Source organism: Drosophila subpulchrella, chromosome 3L (genome assembly GCF_014743375.2).
Source record: "Drosophila subpulchrella strain 33 F10 #4 breed RU33 chromosome 3L, RU_Dsub_v1.1 Primary Assembly, whole genome shotgun sequence".
NCBI classification, from domain to species: domain Eukaryota; kingdom Metazoa; phylum Arthropoda; class Insecta; order Diptera; family Drosophilidae; genus Drosophila; species Drosophila subpulchrella.
Genome location: NC_050612.1, coordinates 25,712,849 through 25,732,061, shown reverse-complemented (window position 1 = coordinate 25,732,061; position 19,213 = coordinate 25,712,849). Strand labels below are relative to the sequence as shown.

The 19,213-nt window shown below is 40.4% G+C and overlaps 3 protein-coding genes across 10 annotated transcripts in view; 2 read left to right on the top strand and 1 right to left on the bottom strand.

The window, feature by feature from the left end:
- Positions 1-664: 664 nt before the first annotated feature.
- Positions 665-1,936, bottom strand: LOC119554172. The gene is made up of 4 exons (XM_037864962.1): positions 1,570-1,936; positions 1,307-1,522; positions 1,065-1,255; positions 665-1,014 (listed from the first exon to the last, which is right to left on the bottom strand). Exons 1-4 carry the CDS (start codon positions 1,843-1,845, stop codon positions 702-704), a joined length of 996 nt encoding a protein of 331 aa, XP_037720890.1. The 5' UTR covers positions 1,846-1,936; the 3' UTR covers positions 665-701.
- Positions 1,937-2,721: 785 nt separating this feature from the next.
- Positions 2,722-6,459, top strand: LOC119553822 (AFG3-like protein 2). Its single transcript, XM_037864452.1, has 4 exons — positions 2,722-3,051; positions 3,105-3,607; positions 4,145-4,540; positions 4,601-6,459. The coding sequence occupies exons 1-4, from the start codon at positions 2,968-2,970 to the stop codon at positions 6,096-6,098; spliced, it is 2,481 nt and encodes an 826-aa protein (XP_037720380.1). The 5' UTR covers positions 2,722-2,967; the 3' UTR covers positions 6,099-6,459.
- Positions 6,460-7,709: 1,250 nt separating this feature from the next.
- Positions 7,710-19,213, top strand: part of LOC119553817 (RNA-binding protein Musashi homolog Rbp6) — a 185,806-nt gene continuing 174,302 nt past the window's right edge. For 2 of the 8 annotated variants that reach the window (XR_005219785.1, XM_037864442.1), the window contains exons 1-2: positions 7,726-8,151; positions 10,289-11,014. Coding sequence is in view for 7 of the 8 variants with exons in the window: in XM_037864442.1 (XP_037720370.1) it covers positions 10,929-11,014 (86 nt within the window). In the remaining variant the exon portion in view is untranslated. Of the gene's footprint in view, positions 8,152-10,288; positions 11,015-19,213 lie in introns of all 8 variants that reach the window. The other 6 variants (XM_037864440.1, XM_037864439.1, XM_037864438.1 and 3 more) reach the window with 6 other exon arrangements.

Sequence of the window (19,213 nt, the reverse complement as noted above, 5' to 3'; positions counted from 1 at the left end):
ATAGTCGTCAGATTTTGATAAAATAAATTCGAAATTCAGAACTAATTAAAAAATGTTATTTCCAAGCGTAGGAGGTTATATGCTAAAAACACCAAAGATATAATTTTTTAAAATTTTTTTTCCGATTATTCTTATGGGAGCTATAAGATATAGTTTTCCGATCCGACTTATATACTACCTGCAGAAGATATACGACTTTTGGGAAATTTTCAGCCCGATAGCTTTAAAACTGAGAGACTAGTTTGGGTAGAAACGGACGGACAGACGGACATGGCTAGATCGACTCGTCTAGTCATGCTGATCAAGAATATATATACTTTATGGGGTCGGAAACATCTCCTTCACTGCGTTGCAAACTTCTGACTGAAATCAATATACCCTCTGCAAGGGTATAAAAAAATGTGTTAATCTGCTTAAATCGGATTAGGTCATTTTAAGAGGTGATACCAAAGACATTCCGTTGTATGGCTGTTACTCATCTTGTAGTTTATATTATCATATACCATGATACCATATATTGTTATTATCTCTGGTAATAAATGATAATCAAATGTTTTTGTTTTTATCTTTGCCCTTAATCTGAAAGTAATCAGCGTCAGCGGTATCTTAAATTTGATTTGTATACTCTAACGGAGGGCTAGCCGTTTAAGTCGAACGATAATTGTTTTTATACGCACTACATTCATTTTTATTGCAATACCCTATAGTGAATCTGAATCACTCCAGCCTTCTAGCTCGGACAACTTCAAGATACTAATGTTCATGTCGCCATTATACACAAATTGTGGTCCCCGCAAGCCCTTGATCGTGATGTGAGCACTGAAGACGGAATCTGGTGGCATGTTGAAAGGTTTGCTAGGATCGTCCTTTCCGGTGATGACATCCTGCAGATAATCGAATAAGCTCTGCGGACCCTGCACTACGAACTTCAGCTGCAGCCGTGAATTGCGTTTGGCTCTTGAGTTTGGTAGGATACTATAGCTGTACAGGGTACCGTCGGCCTCCTTCTGAGCGCTGTATAAGCCAGGAAAGTACAATGAATTCTTTATTCGCCAAAGGCTTACCCAAAATTTTGGTTTTTCTTCTCATGGAAGAGCAGCTCAGCAATGATGACCATGAAGTAGGTACGTTTGTGGGCCCCGCCACTTAGCTCGTTCCTGTTTATAGTTCCGATAAAGGTGTTGTTAAGCTCTACCTCCAGGATCCAGTAGAGTGGGTTAAATCCGAAGCGCAAGATCCGAAAATTTCGGAATTGCTGCAAAGACAGTGTCAGGTAAGATTGGATATCTAAAACTCACTTACTCACTCGCAGAAGGCTGAACAGAGATAGTGTGTACTGGAGGCGCCTAACTTGAAGTGGGTTCTGGAAAACCCTGTCTTCCAAACGGAACAGGAACTGAACAAGGAATTGGCTTAGGTGTTCAACTGTCTCGCATACCGAATCATGGAAAAAAAGCAGACTGATGGCGAGGACAGACTCGTAATCCTTATCGGCAAAGTAACAGGTTGAGTACCGTATTACCTGTAAAAGACTTTTTGAAATTACCCTTCATACAATAGGATTCCCACCTGCAGCATCATCCTAACACCGTACTCCCGATCACTTTCAGTTGGCCGTTCCCGATGGGCAAATTCGTAGCTCTTGTGGCGGTGCATTATATAAGAATTGTTGATGTGTTTCATGTCTTCTGATACCATACGCAATAATTTATGATGGTAGAAACCCAAATGCGACATAACCATCTCCAAGACCTCAACTGGCAAGTCCGTCAATCGAACTGGCTCCTTTTCTTGAGAATCTTTCATCTGGACATCCATGGATTTATCGTGCCACGTTCCAAACATTTTATTTTGAAATTAGTTGTGTTTGACTGTGTGTTAAAGAAATATATAAAAGTTATGTCTTGAATAGACAACAAAACCGGAGCTATTATTTTTTGAAGCCTGATCGGCTTTTTGACCCGAACATTTTTCCAGTGCTATGTTTTTTCATTATTTGGTTTTAATAGAAAAAGATTTTTTCAAAAATAATAATACGTATAAATATATTTTTAAATTTATAGTCTTGATGTGAAATATAATACATCGATTCGTATTTTTTTTATTTTTTACCTTTTATACATTTACAGAAAATTTAAGAATTTTACATGAGTTTAAATGTACTTTTGCTAGCAATATAACAATATTATATAATTTATAATTTAAAATGACAGCTAATCCTATTTTTAAAAATTAGTTTCAGAAATGTTACAAAACTCAACCATTTAGATTTTCTTGCGTTTATGTTAAACAAATAAACCAAAGCGGTATTCGTATTATTTACACTACTAATTTTCCGATCCTCATTATGGCAATAATATATAAAATAATATGGTCATGTCATATTTTATTAAATTCAATTCGTAGTTCGGAAGTATTAAAATATGTTAAAATATACGAAAATAGTTTTTTTTTTTTATTATTTTTCCAATGTTTTTCCAATTGTCACGATGTTTGAAAATTAAATTCGATGAATTGCCGATAGCTACCGATAAGAAAATAAGATAACATTGCCGCTAGCGTTAACAGTGCGCGGTAGCTTTTAACATAGGTTAAAACTGGGAGGAGTGTGTCTCCGCTACACTGGGTGGGTGTGTCGGCTAGAACGTGGTCGCATCCGCTATGTCAGCGAAGACACCACCCTGACATTTTAGCGTGGCCGTTTTACAGACGGTATTTTTAGTCGATAATTTCACAATCGCGCACCGCTCCGCGTAATAAATAAGAACGTTTTCACCATTTAATTTGCGAGGACCGAGAAAATTCCAAACGAAACAGGCGAAGCGAGGCGGCTACTTTCGGTGACAGTTCGAGGAAGCCAGTGTTTTCAAACCAAAATTGTGTCAGTGGAGGCGGTGGCCACGCAATCCGGAATCCGGGCGACCGATCGTTGGGTAACCTAGCGAAAACCGAAAATCCGCCGTAGTCATGGCGTTCCGGCTGTTTGGCACGGCCAAAACGATGGCCGGAATGATGCGGCGCAACTACACGGCGGGCTCGCTGACGGGAAAGGTGGGTTTACCACTTGGACGAGTCCAGTTTTATGATCCACTTCTTGCCCACAGGTCCAACGCACATCCATGGGGGCCACGGGCGCCGGGGTCTACATACTGCCCGCGGAGCTGTCACCCCTGCTCCGCTACATAGTCAAACAGATCCAGCTGCTCTGCAAGAAGCCGCCCAAGGGATTCGAGAAATACTTCGAGGCAGGCGGCAAATCCTCGGGCCAGCCCAAGGGAACCGCCGGCGATAAGAAGCCCCCTTCGGGATCCAGTAAATCCGCCTCGGAGAAACCCAGCACATCCGCACCCGCCTCGGCCAAGCCCCCACGTGCCCAAACGGAGGCCAAGTCGGACTGGAACTTCGGCATGTTCAGCAACAGCACGCGGGGACCGGCGGGCAGGGGCGGCAACACGCCGGGCGGTAGGCCGCTGGGCGAGGGCGGCGGCGGCGGCGACAGGGAGCGGTGGATCCTCCTGGGCGCCATCGGAGCCGTCGTCCTGGTCGGCTCGTTCGCCTTCTTCGAGATGGGCTACAAGGAGATCTCCTGGAAGGAGTTCGTCAACAGGTGAGGTTCTATAAGAACTGGTTTATGTTTTATATTAAAATCAAGGAATGTGAGATGCAAACATGATGAAACTCTATAGACGGCTCTTCTATAATACCATTTTTGAGTTAATCAGTTGGGAACTTTATTCCTAAAGTCACCTTTTAACTTAACTTTAACCTAACTTTAAATAGACGGAAGTTATTTCAACTATTCTATGATTTTAAGGCTAAATCTGACATAAAACAACAGATTATGTGAACTCTCAACTTTTTGTATCTGTTTATCATACAAAAGTTATAAGAAATGATAACACTAAGATACTAACTATATTACTCCTTAAGAATATTTCAATTTACAATACCAATTATAAAGAATACCTTACTTTTATACAAATCCATTTTAAATATTCCCATATTGTTCCAATACTTATAACATGTCCTGATTTTCTATTTTTTTGTAGATCATGATTTTTATTATCAATGAAATCAAAACAAACCTTCACTATATTTCTAGTTATTAATCACAACACATGTTTTATTTCCCGCCCATTTACAGCTACCTGTCCAAGGGCATGGTGGAGAAGCTGGAGGTGGTCAACAAGAAGTGGGTGCGCGTGCGTCTTCAGCAGAACAGCAACAGCGGTAGCGGAGTCTTGTGGTTCAACATCGGCAGTGTCGACAGCTTCGAGCGGAACCTGGAGACGGCGCAGGCGGAGCAGGGAACCGAGTCCATCAACTTTGTGCCCGTAATCTACCGCAACGAGGTGGAGGCCTCCAGTTTGACGGGTCTGCTGCCCACGCTGCTCATCATCGGCTTTCTGGTCTACATGATGCGCAAGTCGGCGGATATGATGGGCGGTGGTCGAGGACGCAAGGGTGGCGGCCTCTTTGGAGGCGTCATGCAGTCCACCGCCAAGCTGACCAATCCCACAGAGATTGGCGTAGGTTTCAAGTAAGATCAAATCACTTAATGGATCCACTTTCTTAACTAATAGCGGTTGTTTCTTTACAGGGACGTTGCCGGTTGCGAGGAGGCCAAGATCGAGATCATGGAGTTTGTGAACTTCCTGAAGAACCCGCAGCAGTATATCGATCTGGGTGCCAAGATACCAAAGGGGGCTATGCTTACTGGCCCACCCGGCACGGGTAAGACGCTTCTGGCCAAGGCCACCGCCGGCGAAGCCAATGTGCCTTTCATCACCGTGTCGGGATCCGAGTTCCTCGAGATGTTTGTGGGCGTGGGACCCTCTCGCGTCCGTGATATGTTCGCCATGGCGCGCAAACATGCTCCCTGCATCCTCTTCATCGACGAAATCGACGCAGTGGGTCGTAAGCGTGGTGGCAAAACATTCGGCGGCCACTCGGAGCAGGAGAACACCCTCAACCAACTTCTGGTGGAGATGGATGGCTTCAATACCACAACGAATGTGGTGGTGCTGGCTGCTACCAATCGTGTGGATATTCTGGACAAGGCTCTTATGCGACCGGGTCGCTTTGATCGTCAGATTTATGTTCCAGCTCCAGATATCAAGGGCAGGGCGAGCATCTTCAAGGTGCATTTGGGTAACCTGAAGACGACGCTGGACAAGAACGAGCTGAGCAGGAAGATGGCGGCTCTGACGCCGGGTTTTACAGGCGCCGACATAGCCAATGTGTGTAATGAAGCGGCTTTGATTGCCGCCCGTGACTCCAAGGACTCAATTGTCCTGAAGCACTTCGAACAGGCCATTGAGCGTGTTATCGCTGGCATGGAAAAGAAGACCAATGTATTGGCGCCGGAGGAAAAGCGAACTGTGGCGCATCACGAGGCTGGCCATGCGGTGGCCGGTTGGTTCCTGGAGCACGCTGATCCGCTGCTCAAGGTATCGATCATCCCGCGCGGCAAGGGTCTGGGCTATGCCCAGTATCTGCCCAAGGATCACTACTTGCTGTCCCAGGAGCAGCTATTCGATCGCATGTGCATGACCCTCGGTGGCCGTGTGGCCGAAGAGCTGTTTTTCAACCGAATCACCACGGGTGCCCAGGATGATCTGAAGAAGATCACCGATATTGCCTACTCCCAGGTGGTGCGTTTCGGCATGAACGAGAAGGTCGGACAGGTTAGCTTCGATGTGGGCCAGGCTGGCGATCCCATCTTCAGCAAGCCCTACTCAGAGGACACAGCCCAACTAATCGATAGCGAGGTGAGGTCGATTATCAAGTGCGCCCACCAGGCCACCACTGCTCTGCTGACCAAGCACAAGGAGGATGTGCAAAAAGTGGCCGAGAGACTGCTGCAAAACGAAGTCCTCAGTCGAGATGACATGATCGAACTGCTGGGCCCCCGACCCTTCAAGGAGAAGTCCACGTACGAGGAGTTCGTCGAGGGAACCGGCTCCTTTGAGGAGGACACCACTCTGCCCGAAGGCCTTAAGAGCTGGAACAAGGAGAAGGAGCGACCGGAGCCACTGGACGCCGGCAGCACGCCCACTCCGCCGCCCACCAAGCCCGTGACTGCCCAGAGCAGCTAGGCTAGAGTTCCTCTATGTCTTGATCTATGGGGAACTTTGTAGTGCTAGTTCGAGGGTGCCGACATCTCTTTGTTTTTGTTGTCATCCCCATTTGCGGACCGGAGAAGGCCCCGACCTGCGATGCGTAGAGAGGGCTCGAAGGAGTTCCTAGATCTAGAGCTCCAGTTCTCCACGACGCGTACATCATTGTTTTTGCATAATTTTAAGATAGCCCCATGGATAGATACCTCGTTCCAGTGTTGAGTATATAAGCGACTGTACTAAATTTCCCGTATGCCGTATTTTCAGAATGCAATAAAAAATGGATAAAACTTGTCAGTGTGGAAAAACGAAATTAAACGATGTTTTCAAGTCGAAAAAAGTTGAAATGGTTATTTTTAATTTGGGTGGAAATGTGTTGGTGTTTAAAAGGTTGTTTTAAAAAGGTTGGAGATTTAATCGCTAGTTCATACTTATTTTGGTAAATTATAGATCTTCTGTATTACCGTTTGTTAATTAATTTTTGAAGTATTACTTCAAATAATAAAAATGTATACATGAAATTAAATGTAATAATACGAAAAGTTAATGGACTTTAATTCAAATACCACATTGATTCATTTTCCCATGCGTGGGTACATCCCAATTTCAATGAACAACAAATACCAAACGTATTTTGTGTACCTAGAAAAACTAGATAAATGTACTTAATATCGTTTTGGCTAAAATCTCTAGGTATTAATATAAAATATAGCTTTATCAAATTGTTCCGAATGAAGCACCATTCAACCAACATGGCGAATGATTAATATTTTTTTTTTGGTAATTTTTTGAAATATTTCATATTTAAAACAAACTATGAAAGTTTTTAACTTCAAGTAATTTATATTTAATTCAAAGTGTGAAACTGTTTAGTTTTAAATGATTTATATAAAAAAACAAAGTGTAATAATACTTAAATATAATTAGTTTATATGTTAAATAAAGTGTGAAAATATTTAAATTAGCTTTTTTTTCTATCTTCTCGTTACTTCCCGAGATTCACGTGCTATTTGTCAGTGTTGTGTCAATAAGCGTTATCAGTACTCTTAAAATATTAACAAACACGTAATGCTAAGTATTTTATTTCCTTTATAAAAGTAATGGTAATGAAGTAATTAAAGTACCTAATTTATTATTTAGCATTAGCATTTAAAATTTCATAAGCATTTCTATTTATAAAGCTCATAAATTACCAATGCAATTCTTAAGTAATTCATTGGAAACCACTCAGCTATTTGTCGCAGTGCAAGCTTTGAAAGCTGCAGACTGTTTAAGAGAACTCTGCTCTTTTCACCGAGCTTTCTCCTCGAACTTTCGCCCGCTCTCTTTCGCTCTCTAGCCGGCTGCCGTGCGCTCTCTTTCGCGCTGCGGCTTATCACTTATCAGCTGTGATGCTGAAGTACATGCGCCATGTGCAGCCGGTAAATAGTGCAACTGCCGCAGTCGCTGCCGCTGTCGCTGCCTCTGCCTCTGCCGACGCAAAGCTCCACCGAGGCAGCAACAACAACAGCGGCAGCGGAGAGTGCAGCAGTGCAGTCGACGTCGCTGCCGCCGGTCGTTTGGGGCCGTCAGTTGGGTTTTGGGGTCTCGCCGCTCAGTGTCGTCTTGTTGGTTGTCGCGTTCGTGTGCGCGCACTGAGAAAAACGGAACGCCACAGTTGCACTTTCAGTTGCAATTCCTCTACATATTCCTCGAGTCCCCCGATTTCTGAGTTGTTCCCCCGCCGCCCCTCAAGTGCGTGCGTTTCAGCCAAACCACAACCAAAACCAAAACAAAACAACTACCGAATCGCGTTCAAGATACAACCTACAACCAATATCAAGAGGCATATATAGAATAGTTTGAGGCGAGGAGGAAAAAAACCCTGCTGCGGAGGGCATTTGCATTTTGTTTACCTCGATGGCTGTGTGGAGTGCAATTTGACGATTATATAATATAACAAAATACAAAATACAAAAAAAGGAAAACAAATAAATGTGCGCGGCATTCGATTTTAATTGCGAACAACTACAATAACCACTGAAGAAGAAGAGTTAAAGCGCAACCTTCTCCCTCATGCCCCAAACGCCCCACCTCCCTCTCGCTCACTCCTTGCCACCCCATTGCATTTGTGTTGATCTTTCCTGCAAAATGGCTGCCGGCCGGCAAAATAACGGAAACATTAATATTTGATCGATAGAGAAAGGGAGACAGACCCCTAAGTCATAAATTTGGGGATATATGTTTGAGTTATGAGGTTTTATTTTCATATTTTTAACAGAAATATGGTATAAGGATATTGAAATATACTTAGTTAAAAGGGACTCTGTATTCTAAGCAGAAATTACAAGGATAGAAGAGTTTCTTAAAGATGGTGTATTCTCTTTCATTATTATAAATTCTTAAATGATTATGGATAAGCTTCAATTTTATTTGTTTTTTCAACAAAAAGATTTGTATTAACAGATTCGATCATAAAAAATATAATATATAGTACAAATAAAGATATACCATAATCTCCAATAACAAGATTCTAACAGTGTCTAGTATTTCATTTAGATCATTTAGATCTATCTTTCATCCTTATCTATAAGATACTAAAAGTATCTAGTACCTCATTTAGATCTATCTTTCATCCATACCTATAAGATACTTAAAGTATCTAGTATCTCATTCAGATCTATCTTTGAGTACAATGCTCTGATCACCCAACCAAAATGGCTGTCTTCAGACAATCTAACGGTAACTTCGATTACCGATCAATAGAGCGCCCCCTATTGGCGATCACCGGCCATCACACATGTGTTATTTTAGTTCTGTTTTAGTTTTCGTCTTTATTTTGTTTTACTTTGTGCTGCCAATTGTCGCAATTGTCGGGTCACGTGTTTGTTGCTGCCGCCAGTTAACTTCTGCTCTCGTTGTAACGGTGCATGTTCTCTGCGTGTGGGGGTGTGGGTGCGGGTGTGCGACAGTGTGTGTGAGTGTCTGTTTGTGAAAGCTTGCATGCTGCGCGTTATTATATTGTTGTTTTTGTTTTTGTTTTTGTTTTTGTTGGGGGAGTCACTGCATGCAACGTTCTTCTCGCCCTTTCGCACTTGCACTCGCTCTCGCTGCCATCTCTCTCTATCGTTCTCTATTATTTGTTGTTGTGGGTGTGGGAAAGATCAAGGCGCGTATTAAACACAGAAAATGCAAAAAAAAATATATATGGAAAACCAAAAAATTCTGGGAGAAAGCAACGGCAAATAATGGCATTAACAACGAAAGTTCAAAGCTGTAAAACTTGAATGCCTGAATTTTAGCCTTAACCAAAAAAGTTGTGGGAATTTCAGGTGTGCCTCTCGCAGCGATAGAAAAAGAGTTCCAAGAATGGTTTAAACTTTAAAAGTACTTTCAAGTTTTCTTAGATTTATTAAAGTTATGAATAATATTTTCTTAAATAGAGAAAGGTTTCTAGAATTTTCAAGCAAAAATAACAATATTGTGTTTCCTACTTCGTTTTTGAATATTACGCATACGTAGATTATAAGCTAAATAATAGCTCTTAGAATTTTTAGAACCTTTCAAGAAGTTATAAGTTCTCAAAAGTTAGCTGCTTACAACATTTTTCCCATCGCTATTATAGTTTCGAATAATATTTTCTTATATAAAGTAAGGTTTCTAATTGCTCTTTGGATATTACGTATACGTAATCCGCAAACCAAAATTGTACTACTCAATAAAATGAAAACTCTCAACAGTAAAATACACACAAGTTTCATTTTGTATTTGAAATGGACTTTTTACGGCATCGTTTCTTTTTAGAGATACTTGGCTCATTCTAAGAAATTAATTTGATGGCTGCTGCCATATAAAGTGACTCAAATTTATTTCAAACAAAGATCACTTTGCACTCTTAGTAGCGCATCCCAATTGTCACTCAGCCGTCACGTCGCCGCCCCCTTTTCCGCCCGCTCCTCACCTGCCTTTTCCACCGCTTTTCTCGCTCTCTCTCCCGCTTTTCCCCCCATCGGTTGCACTTTTTTGCATTTTACGATTGTTCGTTGCGAATCATTGCATTTTGCGGGTGGTGCAGCAGCTGCGGATGGGCGGGAAGGTGGGGGAAAATTGCCTTTTCAAAAGTTTCCCTGGGCAAAGTTTAAAATTGCAATTTAATTAATTCTCACCAAACACAACCGACAACAAAACAGAAAAGAACAGATCTTTTGCAGTAATATGTTGCCTTTAAACCAACAACCAAAGTTAACGCAACGTTTCTAAAACTTTAAGTCTAAATACCAAATAATAAATTCAAAGTACACAATTAAATTAAAACCAAACCAAAAGTGGCCTGCAAAACGAAGCAACTAACTAAACAACAACCAAGAAATGTGATTCAAAGTGTGCAATGTAACCAAATTATTAGTAAAAAGCTAAAGCAAACCAAATCGAAGGGAAGGGAAAAGCCGTGGAAAATCAGCGGGAAAACCAAAGCCAGGCCAAATGGAAATCAAGGAATCCGGAAGCGAATCGAATAGCCAACTAGCAGCCAACGTGGCCAATGATTAAGGGAACACTTTGTTAGCCAACTCGTAGTAGCAGCATCCCCGTCCACACATCACAACACCCGGAACACAGCCACTCAGCCAAAACACAGAACCGATTGACCTCCCCTAGCAGCCCCCGATGCCCGGAAAGAAGGCGTTGGAGCAACAATTGTAGAATAGACAGCCAGACAACCACATCAGCGCAGCTCAGCCCCCAGCCCCGGAACACCAAAATCCAAACTCCAGACCCCGAATTCCAAACTCAACTCCAACTCAATCTCAATCACGAGCCAAAACCCCCAACATGGACATCAAGATTGAGCAGCAGCAGCAACAGCAGCAAGTGGAGCTGGGACCCTGTTCCCCCTCGGAGGTTCCCAATGATCCCGGGTGAGTGTACTGGTATGGTATTCGAAATACTAGCTATTTCGAAAAAGGAAGTGATATATTTTTGAGGTTTTAAATGACCTCGAGGGGCCTCTGTTATACCAAAGAAAGAAATTTAATAAGATCTAGATGATAACAGATTTCTTAATTAATAAGGGTTTACTTAAAAATTTGATTTAAGCCTTATAACATATAGGACTAGGTGGTTATAGCTAAAGAGCTAATTTCTTACCGTCAGAAATTGTTTACTTTGGGTTCCTATAACATTGTTGTAATCTAAACCAAATTTGAGTCTCAAAATGTTCTTATATGGTTAAAAAGATCTATTTATCTTTTTTTAGAAATTACTTAAAATCACTACTACGCGTAACGTATTTTAAATAAATATGTCAAATTATGTATAATTAAGCATAGAAATAAACTATAGGCAAATAATGTACTTGTAAAATCATTTAAAAGTATACGCTATATGTGAGGAAATGGAAAAAAAACCTATACACCTTTTACCTCCAAATCTCCAAAATAGCTCAGCTATATAAAGTATTTTTTATTAAAACGTATCTCAATTCGTTTTGTTTTTAATAGGGATATACATTGATATTTAATAGATATTAAGCCCAAAAACTCGTTAAGATCGATCAGTCGTTTTACTTTATTAAAACTGGCATATATAACACCCTTACTTATTTGATAGATCTAAAAAACTCAATATTACAATTCGTAATCATTTCTTTCAAGAACATTACTTATCATTCTAAAAGGGCATCCCAACTTCGAAGTGCCAAAGTAAACGAAAACTTTTTATTTAGTTTGAGGTCGTGGACGTGGTATTAATTGTTTAAGTTTTAAGTTTGTCATTATTGAAGCGCAGGGCGCCGGAAGAGAATGGAGCGTGGCCTGGGGAGTGGTGTCAAGGCAGTTAGAGTTGTTGACAGAAAGTTTTCTATGTCAACTAGGGCCGGAACTGGCCGAAACTGGCCAGGAATGGACGACGGCCCAGCTGGGGATCCAAGTCTGCGAAACTAATTAGAAAACAATTTGCCAAGGACATCAAAATTCAATTAAAGCCATTCGGCTTAGTGCTTTAGTGCAATGCAGTTACTGCTCTCGGCTCGCTTTCATCCTTCCGGCTACAGTTTATAATCAGTCCGATTCCCCAGCTCTCAGCCCCTCATTCAACATTTATATTTGTGCCAAAATGGGTTAAGTTGTGATTGCGGTGTCATATGCAGCAGATTAATTGCCAGCCGCATTGCTGATAATTTGCATCGGCTTGCAGTTGGATTCTTGATGGTCGGAGTGCCGTTTTGCTGTCAGAAAGTCAGACTAACAAATGGATGATCCAGTGATTGGCAGGCAAGTGGACTGATTGTAGGTAGTGGTGAAATGGACTTTTGACGCAGCCCATAAAGTGAACAAATTAGGGTTTTGTTAGAGCGATGCATCGAATATGGTGTTTAAGTGGAAGCAGAATATAAATAAATTATGACAGTACGTTGTAATAAACACTCGAAAACCATAAAGCCAATATTGGAACTTAAACAGTCGTATTCAAAAAATTAACCATTTAATAGAACACCTAAACTGGTATTTAATCTTTCAAATGCTATTAATTATTTAACTAAAGCAATAATTTAATAAAAGTCAACTACTAAATTTAAGCATGTTAAATAAATCTTATACAGTTTGACAAAATGTAGTTTTTCAATGAACTAATTATCATTTTAAATGAAATAAATTGCATTTTTTATACGAAAAGAAAAAGTCATTGCAATTTAACCTGATAAGCAATTAATTGTATTAAATAGCTTTTTTTAGGTTATCAATTTAGTTTTATTCCTTATGTAGCAATCACTGCAAACAGTAACGTTGTTATGCGGCTAATATTTTAATTATAAATATGAGATACAAGTTAGGTGCGCTCTTACTTTTTGCATTGTAATGCTCACTTCATTCAGCTAATATTTATGAGAAGCGCCGAGAAGAGCTCACCAACTGATATACGCCAGGTTAAGCCAGGTGAACCTTTTGTCGTTGAAGTTAGCCAGAGAGAAAAACCGGCACAAAATAGGAAAAGTCAAGAGATGTATAGAAAAGTAGAGACATTGGTACAGCCATATGGCCCGGACAGCCGTCGCAATCCATTGAACACGCAATGCCCATAAATTATGCAGTTCATGCATATACATCCACATAGATGTACGGTTATAAATATATCTATTATCGAAATGCTGCAAATTGTATAACCCAAGTGAATTTCAGCACTCCACAAAGGGGGGCGCGGATGCTGATTGCAGCTCATCTTGTCTATTTGCATTAGTTTGCCAAACTCGCAGCAACAGAGCAAGCAAAAATAGGCTGGGCTGGGCTGGGCTGCCGGATTCGCTTTTCCCTCCAAATCCCTTGCCATATTTCTCGTGGCGGGAAAGCGGAGGCCACCGGATAAAAGAAATGGATCACCTGCTGCTCGCTGAGCTCCGACGATGCTGGCAGGTGCAACAACTGCAACTGAAACACCGGCAACTGGTGCAACTATTGCAACTGCAACTGCAACCAGTGATGGAGTGCAGTTGTACCTAAGGGTACTGAAGTTTTTACTTAGGATTTTTTATATTTTTAGGGTTAGAAGGGGTAAATCTAAAAATTTTTTTGATCTGATTATGATATTTCCGAAGTATTATTAGTACACATTTATTTTGTAGTTCCATGACCCTTTAAATTATTTTAATTTTCGTTAATTATGTTTTTGTTTTGGATGTGGTGTTTAAAAATAATTTGTTTAATTTTTTCTTATATCGAATATGAAATATAATAAGCATTGAAATGGATATTTTCATTTTATAATCGTAATTACAACGCATATGATAATGTAAATTGATAAAAATATAATTAATATATTCCAGAAAAGTTAAAACATCTACAAATAATTTTTTTAATTTATAAATTAGCTTTATGGTACTTATGCTCATCAGATGATCTCACTAAAATATTTATTTTCCACCCAAGTAAATCCAATGCCTTTCCCATCACTGACTGCAACATGAAGTTGGGTAAAAGTTTTGTGGCGATGCGAATGGGAAATGTGGCACCTAGCGAATGTTGAATGCATAAATCTTGAATTAATTCAAAATACCTTTTGATGACGCTGCCCAGATACACAGATACAGATGCATCCGCATCTCTGCACTGGTATCTGTGTCTCTGTATCTTTCTCTATTTTCGTTGTGCAACTTGGCGAATATCGTTGAAAACATGCGAATACAATTCCATTCACAGTTTCGTTGACTGGCGCGGCGATCGCCACGGCTCAGTAATTTTGAACGCTACCGCCCCCCCGCTCACGACGCCCCTCTTCTCGCCTCCCACTCTTTTGGCAAACTTTATAAATCTTTTGAAGGGCCCACGGGCCACAAAATAAAAGAAGACGAGCTGCCTGCTCGGCGCAAAATGGCAAAGTAAATAAACACAAAGGCGAATGAAAATGAAAATAAAACAAGCCAAACCAAAAAACAACACACAAAACTTTGAAATAACTAAATAAATGCCCTGCTATTAATACAATTCACTTTGCCAATGTATTTTTAGTGTAAATGCAGCAAACATGAAGTGAGAGAGATCGTTTTGCGGAGTGATCGATCAGGGTGATACCTTGCTAAGTTCTTTTACTTATACTTTGGGATTCCATTTTAGATTAACAATTATTTATTGTACACCATATATGGGTACGATCTTTATAAATCAGTTTCAAAAATAGTCAAAGTCTCAAGCTACTCAGAAATCGTATGTACAAATTTTATAAAAACATAAGTGACAACTCCTTTTTAAAAATTAAGCATTTAAGAAGTAATCTATGGGCATTTAAGAAGCAATTATATGAATTTTGATTGATTTTATCATATTAAAAATAAAACTCTAAATATTAATATTGAAAATGTAGCTAATAAAGATAGATAATAGCATCTAAAGCTATTTTAAAAGTCAAAGTTAAGGTTGGGATAATATAATATGTTGTGCACGAAGGACCAATTCCTTTATCTACTGGAACTGTAATGTACAATGACTTAAGAGGAGTAATGGAAAACCCCTGTAATGCCATCGGTATCCTGTCACATTTTCCGACCGCCGAGTGGAATCAACAAGTGCCGTTGGGCGGTTCCCACACCTTCGCATCGCTAATCCCACCGCCGCTACCCTTTCGATCCGTCCAAGAATGCCTCTCATCGGCATGCGAGTCCGACAATTATCCATTAGAACCGACACGCGGGGCCCAAGTCGAGGGAAGGGCGGCAAGAAATGCAAAACAAAAAATGGTCCAGGCCCCTGCGTCATTTAACGTGGCCCCAAAAAAATTTGTGCATCGCATCGACAGACGACTGTCGGTGGAATTGCGATTGCAACTGCAATTGCACTCGCTGCTCTTTTCATAATTGTCGTTTTGTTTCTCGTCTCTGTCGCTCTCCCGGCGCTTGTAATTGCGGCTTTGTTACGTACCGTAAATTGATTCATTGTACGCCGTGCTTTGAGCACGGACTGAATACTGACCCATTCCCAGTCCTACAAACATACATATAGTAGCATCCATACAACCCAATGTCCCCCGTGTTTGCCTGATATAATTGCTTTCAAATGATTTTGTGTCGTTGTGTGCGCACTTTCATATTGCCCGTAGTTTTGTTTGTTTGCCCGTAACGTAAACGCAACTGTCATTGTCCGTTGTCCGTTGTCCGTAGCCCGTTGTCCGTATGTTTGTCCGTTTGTCCGGCTGTTTGTGCCGCCTGTCCGTCCGGCCAATAAGCTTCCATTTTGTATGCATAATGAGGCCTGCGGCAATTTGACTCTAGGACAGCCATTAGCTGAAAGTGCCAGCCCCGTTGGCTAGCATCTCTCCCAGGCGAATTTCATTTTACGGCCAAAACACTCACGTTAAAACAATTTTCTCGAAACAGAGCTGATTAAAAAAGGCAACTTTTTTAGTACAAAATAATTGTTTTTGTATAATTGGCTGCTCAAAAGGCTAACTTTCTTCCTCTGCTATTGATATACCAATTTAAGAATTAATCTAATGGAACATTGTTAAAAATATTTATATTTCCAAGTTGGTAGTACTCAAATTAGCCAATTAAGTGACTACACTCTATAATTGCCAAGAGTTCACCAATATTCCTAGCGATACTTTCTCATTGTTTGTGCAAGTGTCAACAGTTGTCCTTTTGCTGCCATTAAAGTGTTTTAAATATGTTAACAAATTGCGAAATATGGCCTCTCGATGGGATTTAAATGTTTGTTTGCGGGTGAGTTGTGTTTGGGCTTATGTTCCAGCCTTGTGCATATGTAAATTGGCCATTTGTCTGCAGCAACTGCAAGTTGTTATGGTATCTGCGGCTGGATAATATCCACTGGACATATTTAAAAAAAAAATCGGGACTGGGCAGATCCACTTAAACCGCAAGAATGGCAAAAACTTTTGTGCCATCCCACGACTGACATTATCAAAATTCAATTTACAATCTCCTCGGAGTCTGACACGCCGAAAAAGAAACTTTTCATTTGCCTTAGTTGCACTTTTAAGTAAACAGTTCGATTAAAATGGAGTGACTTGAGGAAGTGGGCGGGCAGTGGGGGTTGCCTCGAGCACAATACTTGGCCTAAAAGTACATTCCCCCCTACCATCTCATGTGTGTACATATATTTTCTCTCTTTTGAAATCAATGCAAGGCTAAGAAAGTTTTCCCTCTGCTAAATGCAGTCATAACTTTTGGCAGCGGAATAAAACGTAAACTCTTTTCGGTTAGGAAGTATAAGCCGCCATTAGAAAATGACTTTAGTGGGTGGAGTGATAGGTGCATGCAGTGGGAAAAACTCAGGAGATCATATATATTTTTACTATATAAAGTGACCCTCTTCTCTATAAAGATCTATTCGATTTAAATTTATTTTAAATTTATTAAAAATATATATTACAAATACTGAGTGGGAAAAACTAATGAGAACGTACTATATATTACTATATAAGCAGACCCTTTCTTTTCAAAATTCGTTTAAATATATTGTAAAATTGAATGAAAATAAATATTTAAAAAAATACTGATGATAGCAGTATTCATGGTTTAAGAAAAGGGTAAAAAATGTGTTCATCTGTATTTTATAAAATACGTTTTCCGAACCAACTGATGCCGAAAATAAATGTTTTTTTGAAACAGACTTTTAAGATTATTTAAAACCATAAGTTTGTAAATTTTTAAGATATAGCAGGTTCCCTTTTTGGATTTATTTCCTAGGAATGTATTTTATTGTGGTTCGTGAAGTTCCTTGCATTTTTTTTCTCTCTGTAGCAAACATTATATTGGTCGCCTGTTTGTCGACCCACGCCCCCTTCCTGCCTCCGCCCCTTGTTAAGACGAGGCGTATGTTATGCAATATAAGACGATAAACGGGAGAAAGAAATGTGAAAGAAGAAGCGAGTGGAACGGAGGAAAGGAAAGGCGGCGCAAAAGTTTTGCTATCTGTATCGCAGACGAGGCCACAATGCATCCTTTGAACCGCAAAGTGCAGCGGGTTACGGCCTCCCACCCAAACCAACCCCTCCCCCTAACCCACCCCCTGCGACCCTTTTTTCGCCGCCCCTGGCTCGCAATTCATTATAAATTGCATGTACTGGTAATTGTGTTTGTGTTTTGCAGCAGTAGAATTGCTTTAAATGAGCCGAGCCGAACGAAGCGTATCCCAATTTAGGCTGTGCCACACAGCCCCGCCCCCTTTTTGACCCACTGCCACCACCCCTTCGGCCGCCCACCGACCATCGATGCTCCAGACGCAGTTTTCCCCACATTTTCCCCCTATCTTTTCCTCCTTCATATTTAGCTTTCCGCACGATTAAATCGATGCAACTGTAAAGTTCTTTTTCTATTACGCTTTTTCGTGCACATTCGCATTACGCACACCATCAAGTCCACACACACACCCACACACGCACCCACCCATACACACGCACACTCACCCGCACACACAGTGGAATAATATGTAAATAGTTTTCAGTGCATTTTTATTGTCTTAAATTATTTCTTATACTTTCTTTTAGCTTAAGTTTTCTATGCTATTGAATATCTAAAAAAGCATTTCAATGGTCTGCCATAGATTTTTAATCTCTTCGTTTTTCTGGTTGGCTTGTTTCTAAATCTTCTTAAGTCTTTAAAAGTGGGTCAACTCTCTGCTATGTTTGTTAGGTTTTTTCATACAAATAACATGATATCTAGGCAAATGATTTGTATATTACCAAGTTGATAATATCAAGTTGCTATTATCAATCCTTAAAATGGGATGATTTCGTTTCGGTATTAAGATAAGAAATTTTATTATTATAATAATAAATATATATCTGAATCTAAATACTTTATAACTACCATAATATTTTCTTAATGTCTGGACTTCTTTAGGTTCTGAAACTAGCTTGTTTCCTATTACCTTTTGAAGGGTTATAGGATATATTTTCACCACTGTGTCCACATCTCCCATGGTTATCTCTCAGTGGGTGCTACATAAAACATTTGCCTCCGCCTGGCCAACATTTTTAGCCGCCGTTGGCTGGCTTTGTCTGAGGCTCGCTTACCGCTTTCAAGCGACCCTTCCCCCTTTTCGCCTACATATTTCTGCTCTGTTTTGCGTGTTCTGGCTACCCCCCCATATGAACGCCCATGTCACCCACTGTGGGAAACCCCCTTTGGAGCCCCCTTAACCCCCTGGTGCCCCGTGTCGCTTTCACACACTCACCATGGGCTGTGCCTTCGAATGTCTCAGACAATTGTCGGCAGCATATTTATGCGCTGGCCCAGCTTTTCACAATTCTACAGCTCGAGTTCCAGCCTAGGCTATATATAGCTCTCCAGCCTAGGCTATATATAGCTCTCCAACATCTGTCTCTGCACAGTAAAAATCAATGGCGATTTTAATTAGAGTTTTTGAAGGATCTAGTTAGTACCTGGCATAATTAATTTTATAAAAATGTCCTAACCTTTGCTGTCAATATGCTAGAGTTATACTTATACACTTTGATTTTAATAGGTTCCTTGATATTACGAAGAAACATTTTTAAAGTTTCTGGGAGTCAAGTCTCTTTATTATTAATGTCAAATCACAGCAATTTAATATTCTTCATTTACTGAAAATGACTTTGGTAGAGAAGTACTTAAAAGTTTTGATGTTAAA

What these genes read in the sequence shown, in the direction of transcription:
- LOC119554172 (XM_037864962.1), bottom strand. Translation starts at nt 1,845, where the DNA reads ATGTTTGGAACGTGGCACGATAAATCCATGGATGTCCAGATGAAAGAT. An exon ending in CTCTGTTCAGCCTTCTGCGA is followed by an intron (nt 1,256 to 1,306) that starts GTGAGTAAGTGA and finishes CTGTCTTTGCAG; the next exon opens with CAATTCCGAAATTTTCGGAT. An exon ending in AAGAAAAACCAAAATTTTGG is followed by an intron (nt 1,015 to 1,064) that starts GTAAGCCTTTGG and finishes TGGCTTATACAG; the next exon opens with CGCTCAGAAGGAGGCCGACG.
- LOC119553822 (XM_037864452.1), top strand. Translation starts at nt 2,968, where the DNA reads ATGGCGTTCCGGCTGTTTGGCACGGCCAAAACGATGGCCGGAATGATG. An exon ending in CGGGCTCGCTGACGGGAAAG is followed by an intron (nt 3,052 to 3,104) that starts GTGGGTTTACCA and finishes TCTTGCCCACAG; the next exon opens with GTCCAACGCACATCCATGGG. An exon ending in TGGAAGGAGTTCGTCAACAG is followed by an intron (nt 3,608 to 4,144) that starts GTGAGGTTCTAT and finishes GCCCATTTACAG; the next exon opens with CTACCTGTCCAAGGGCATGG.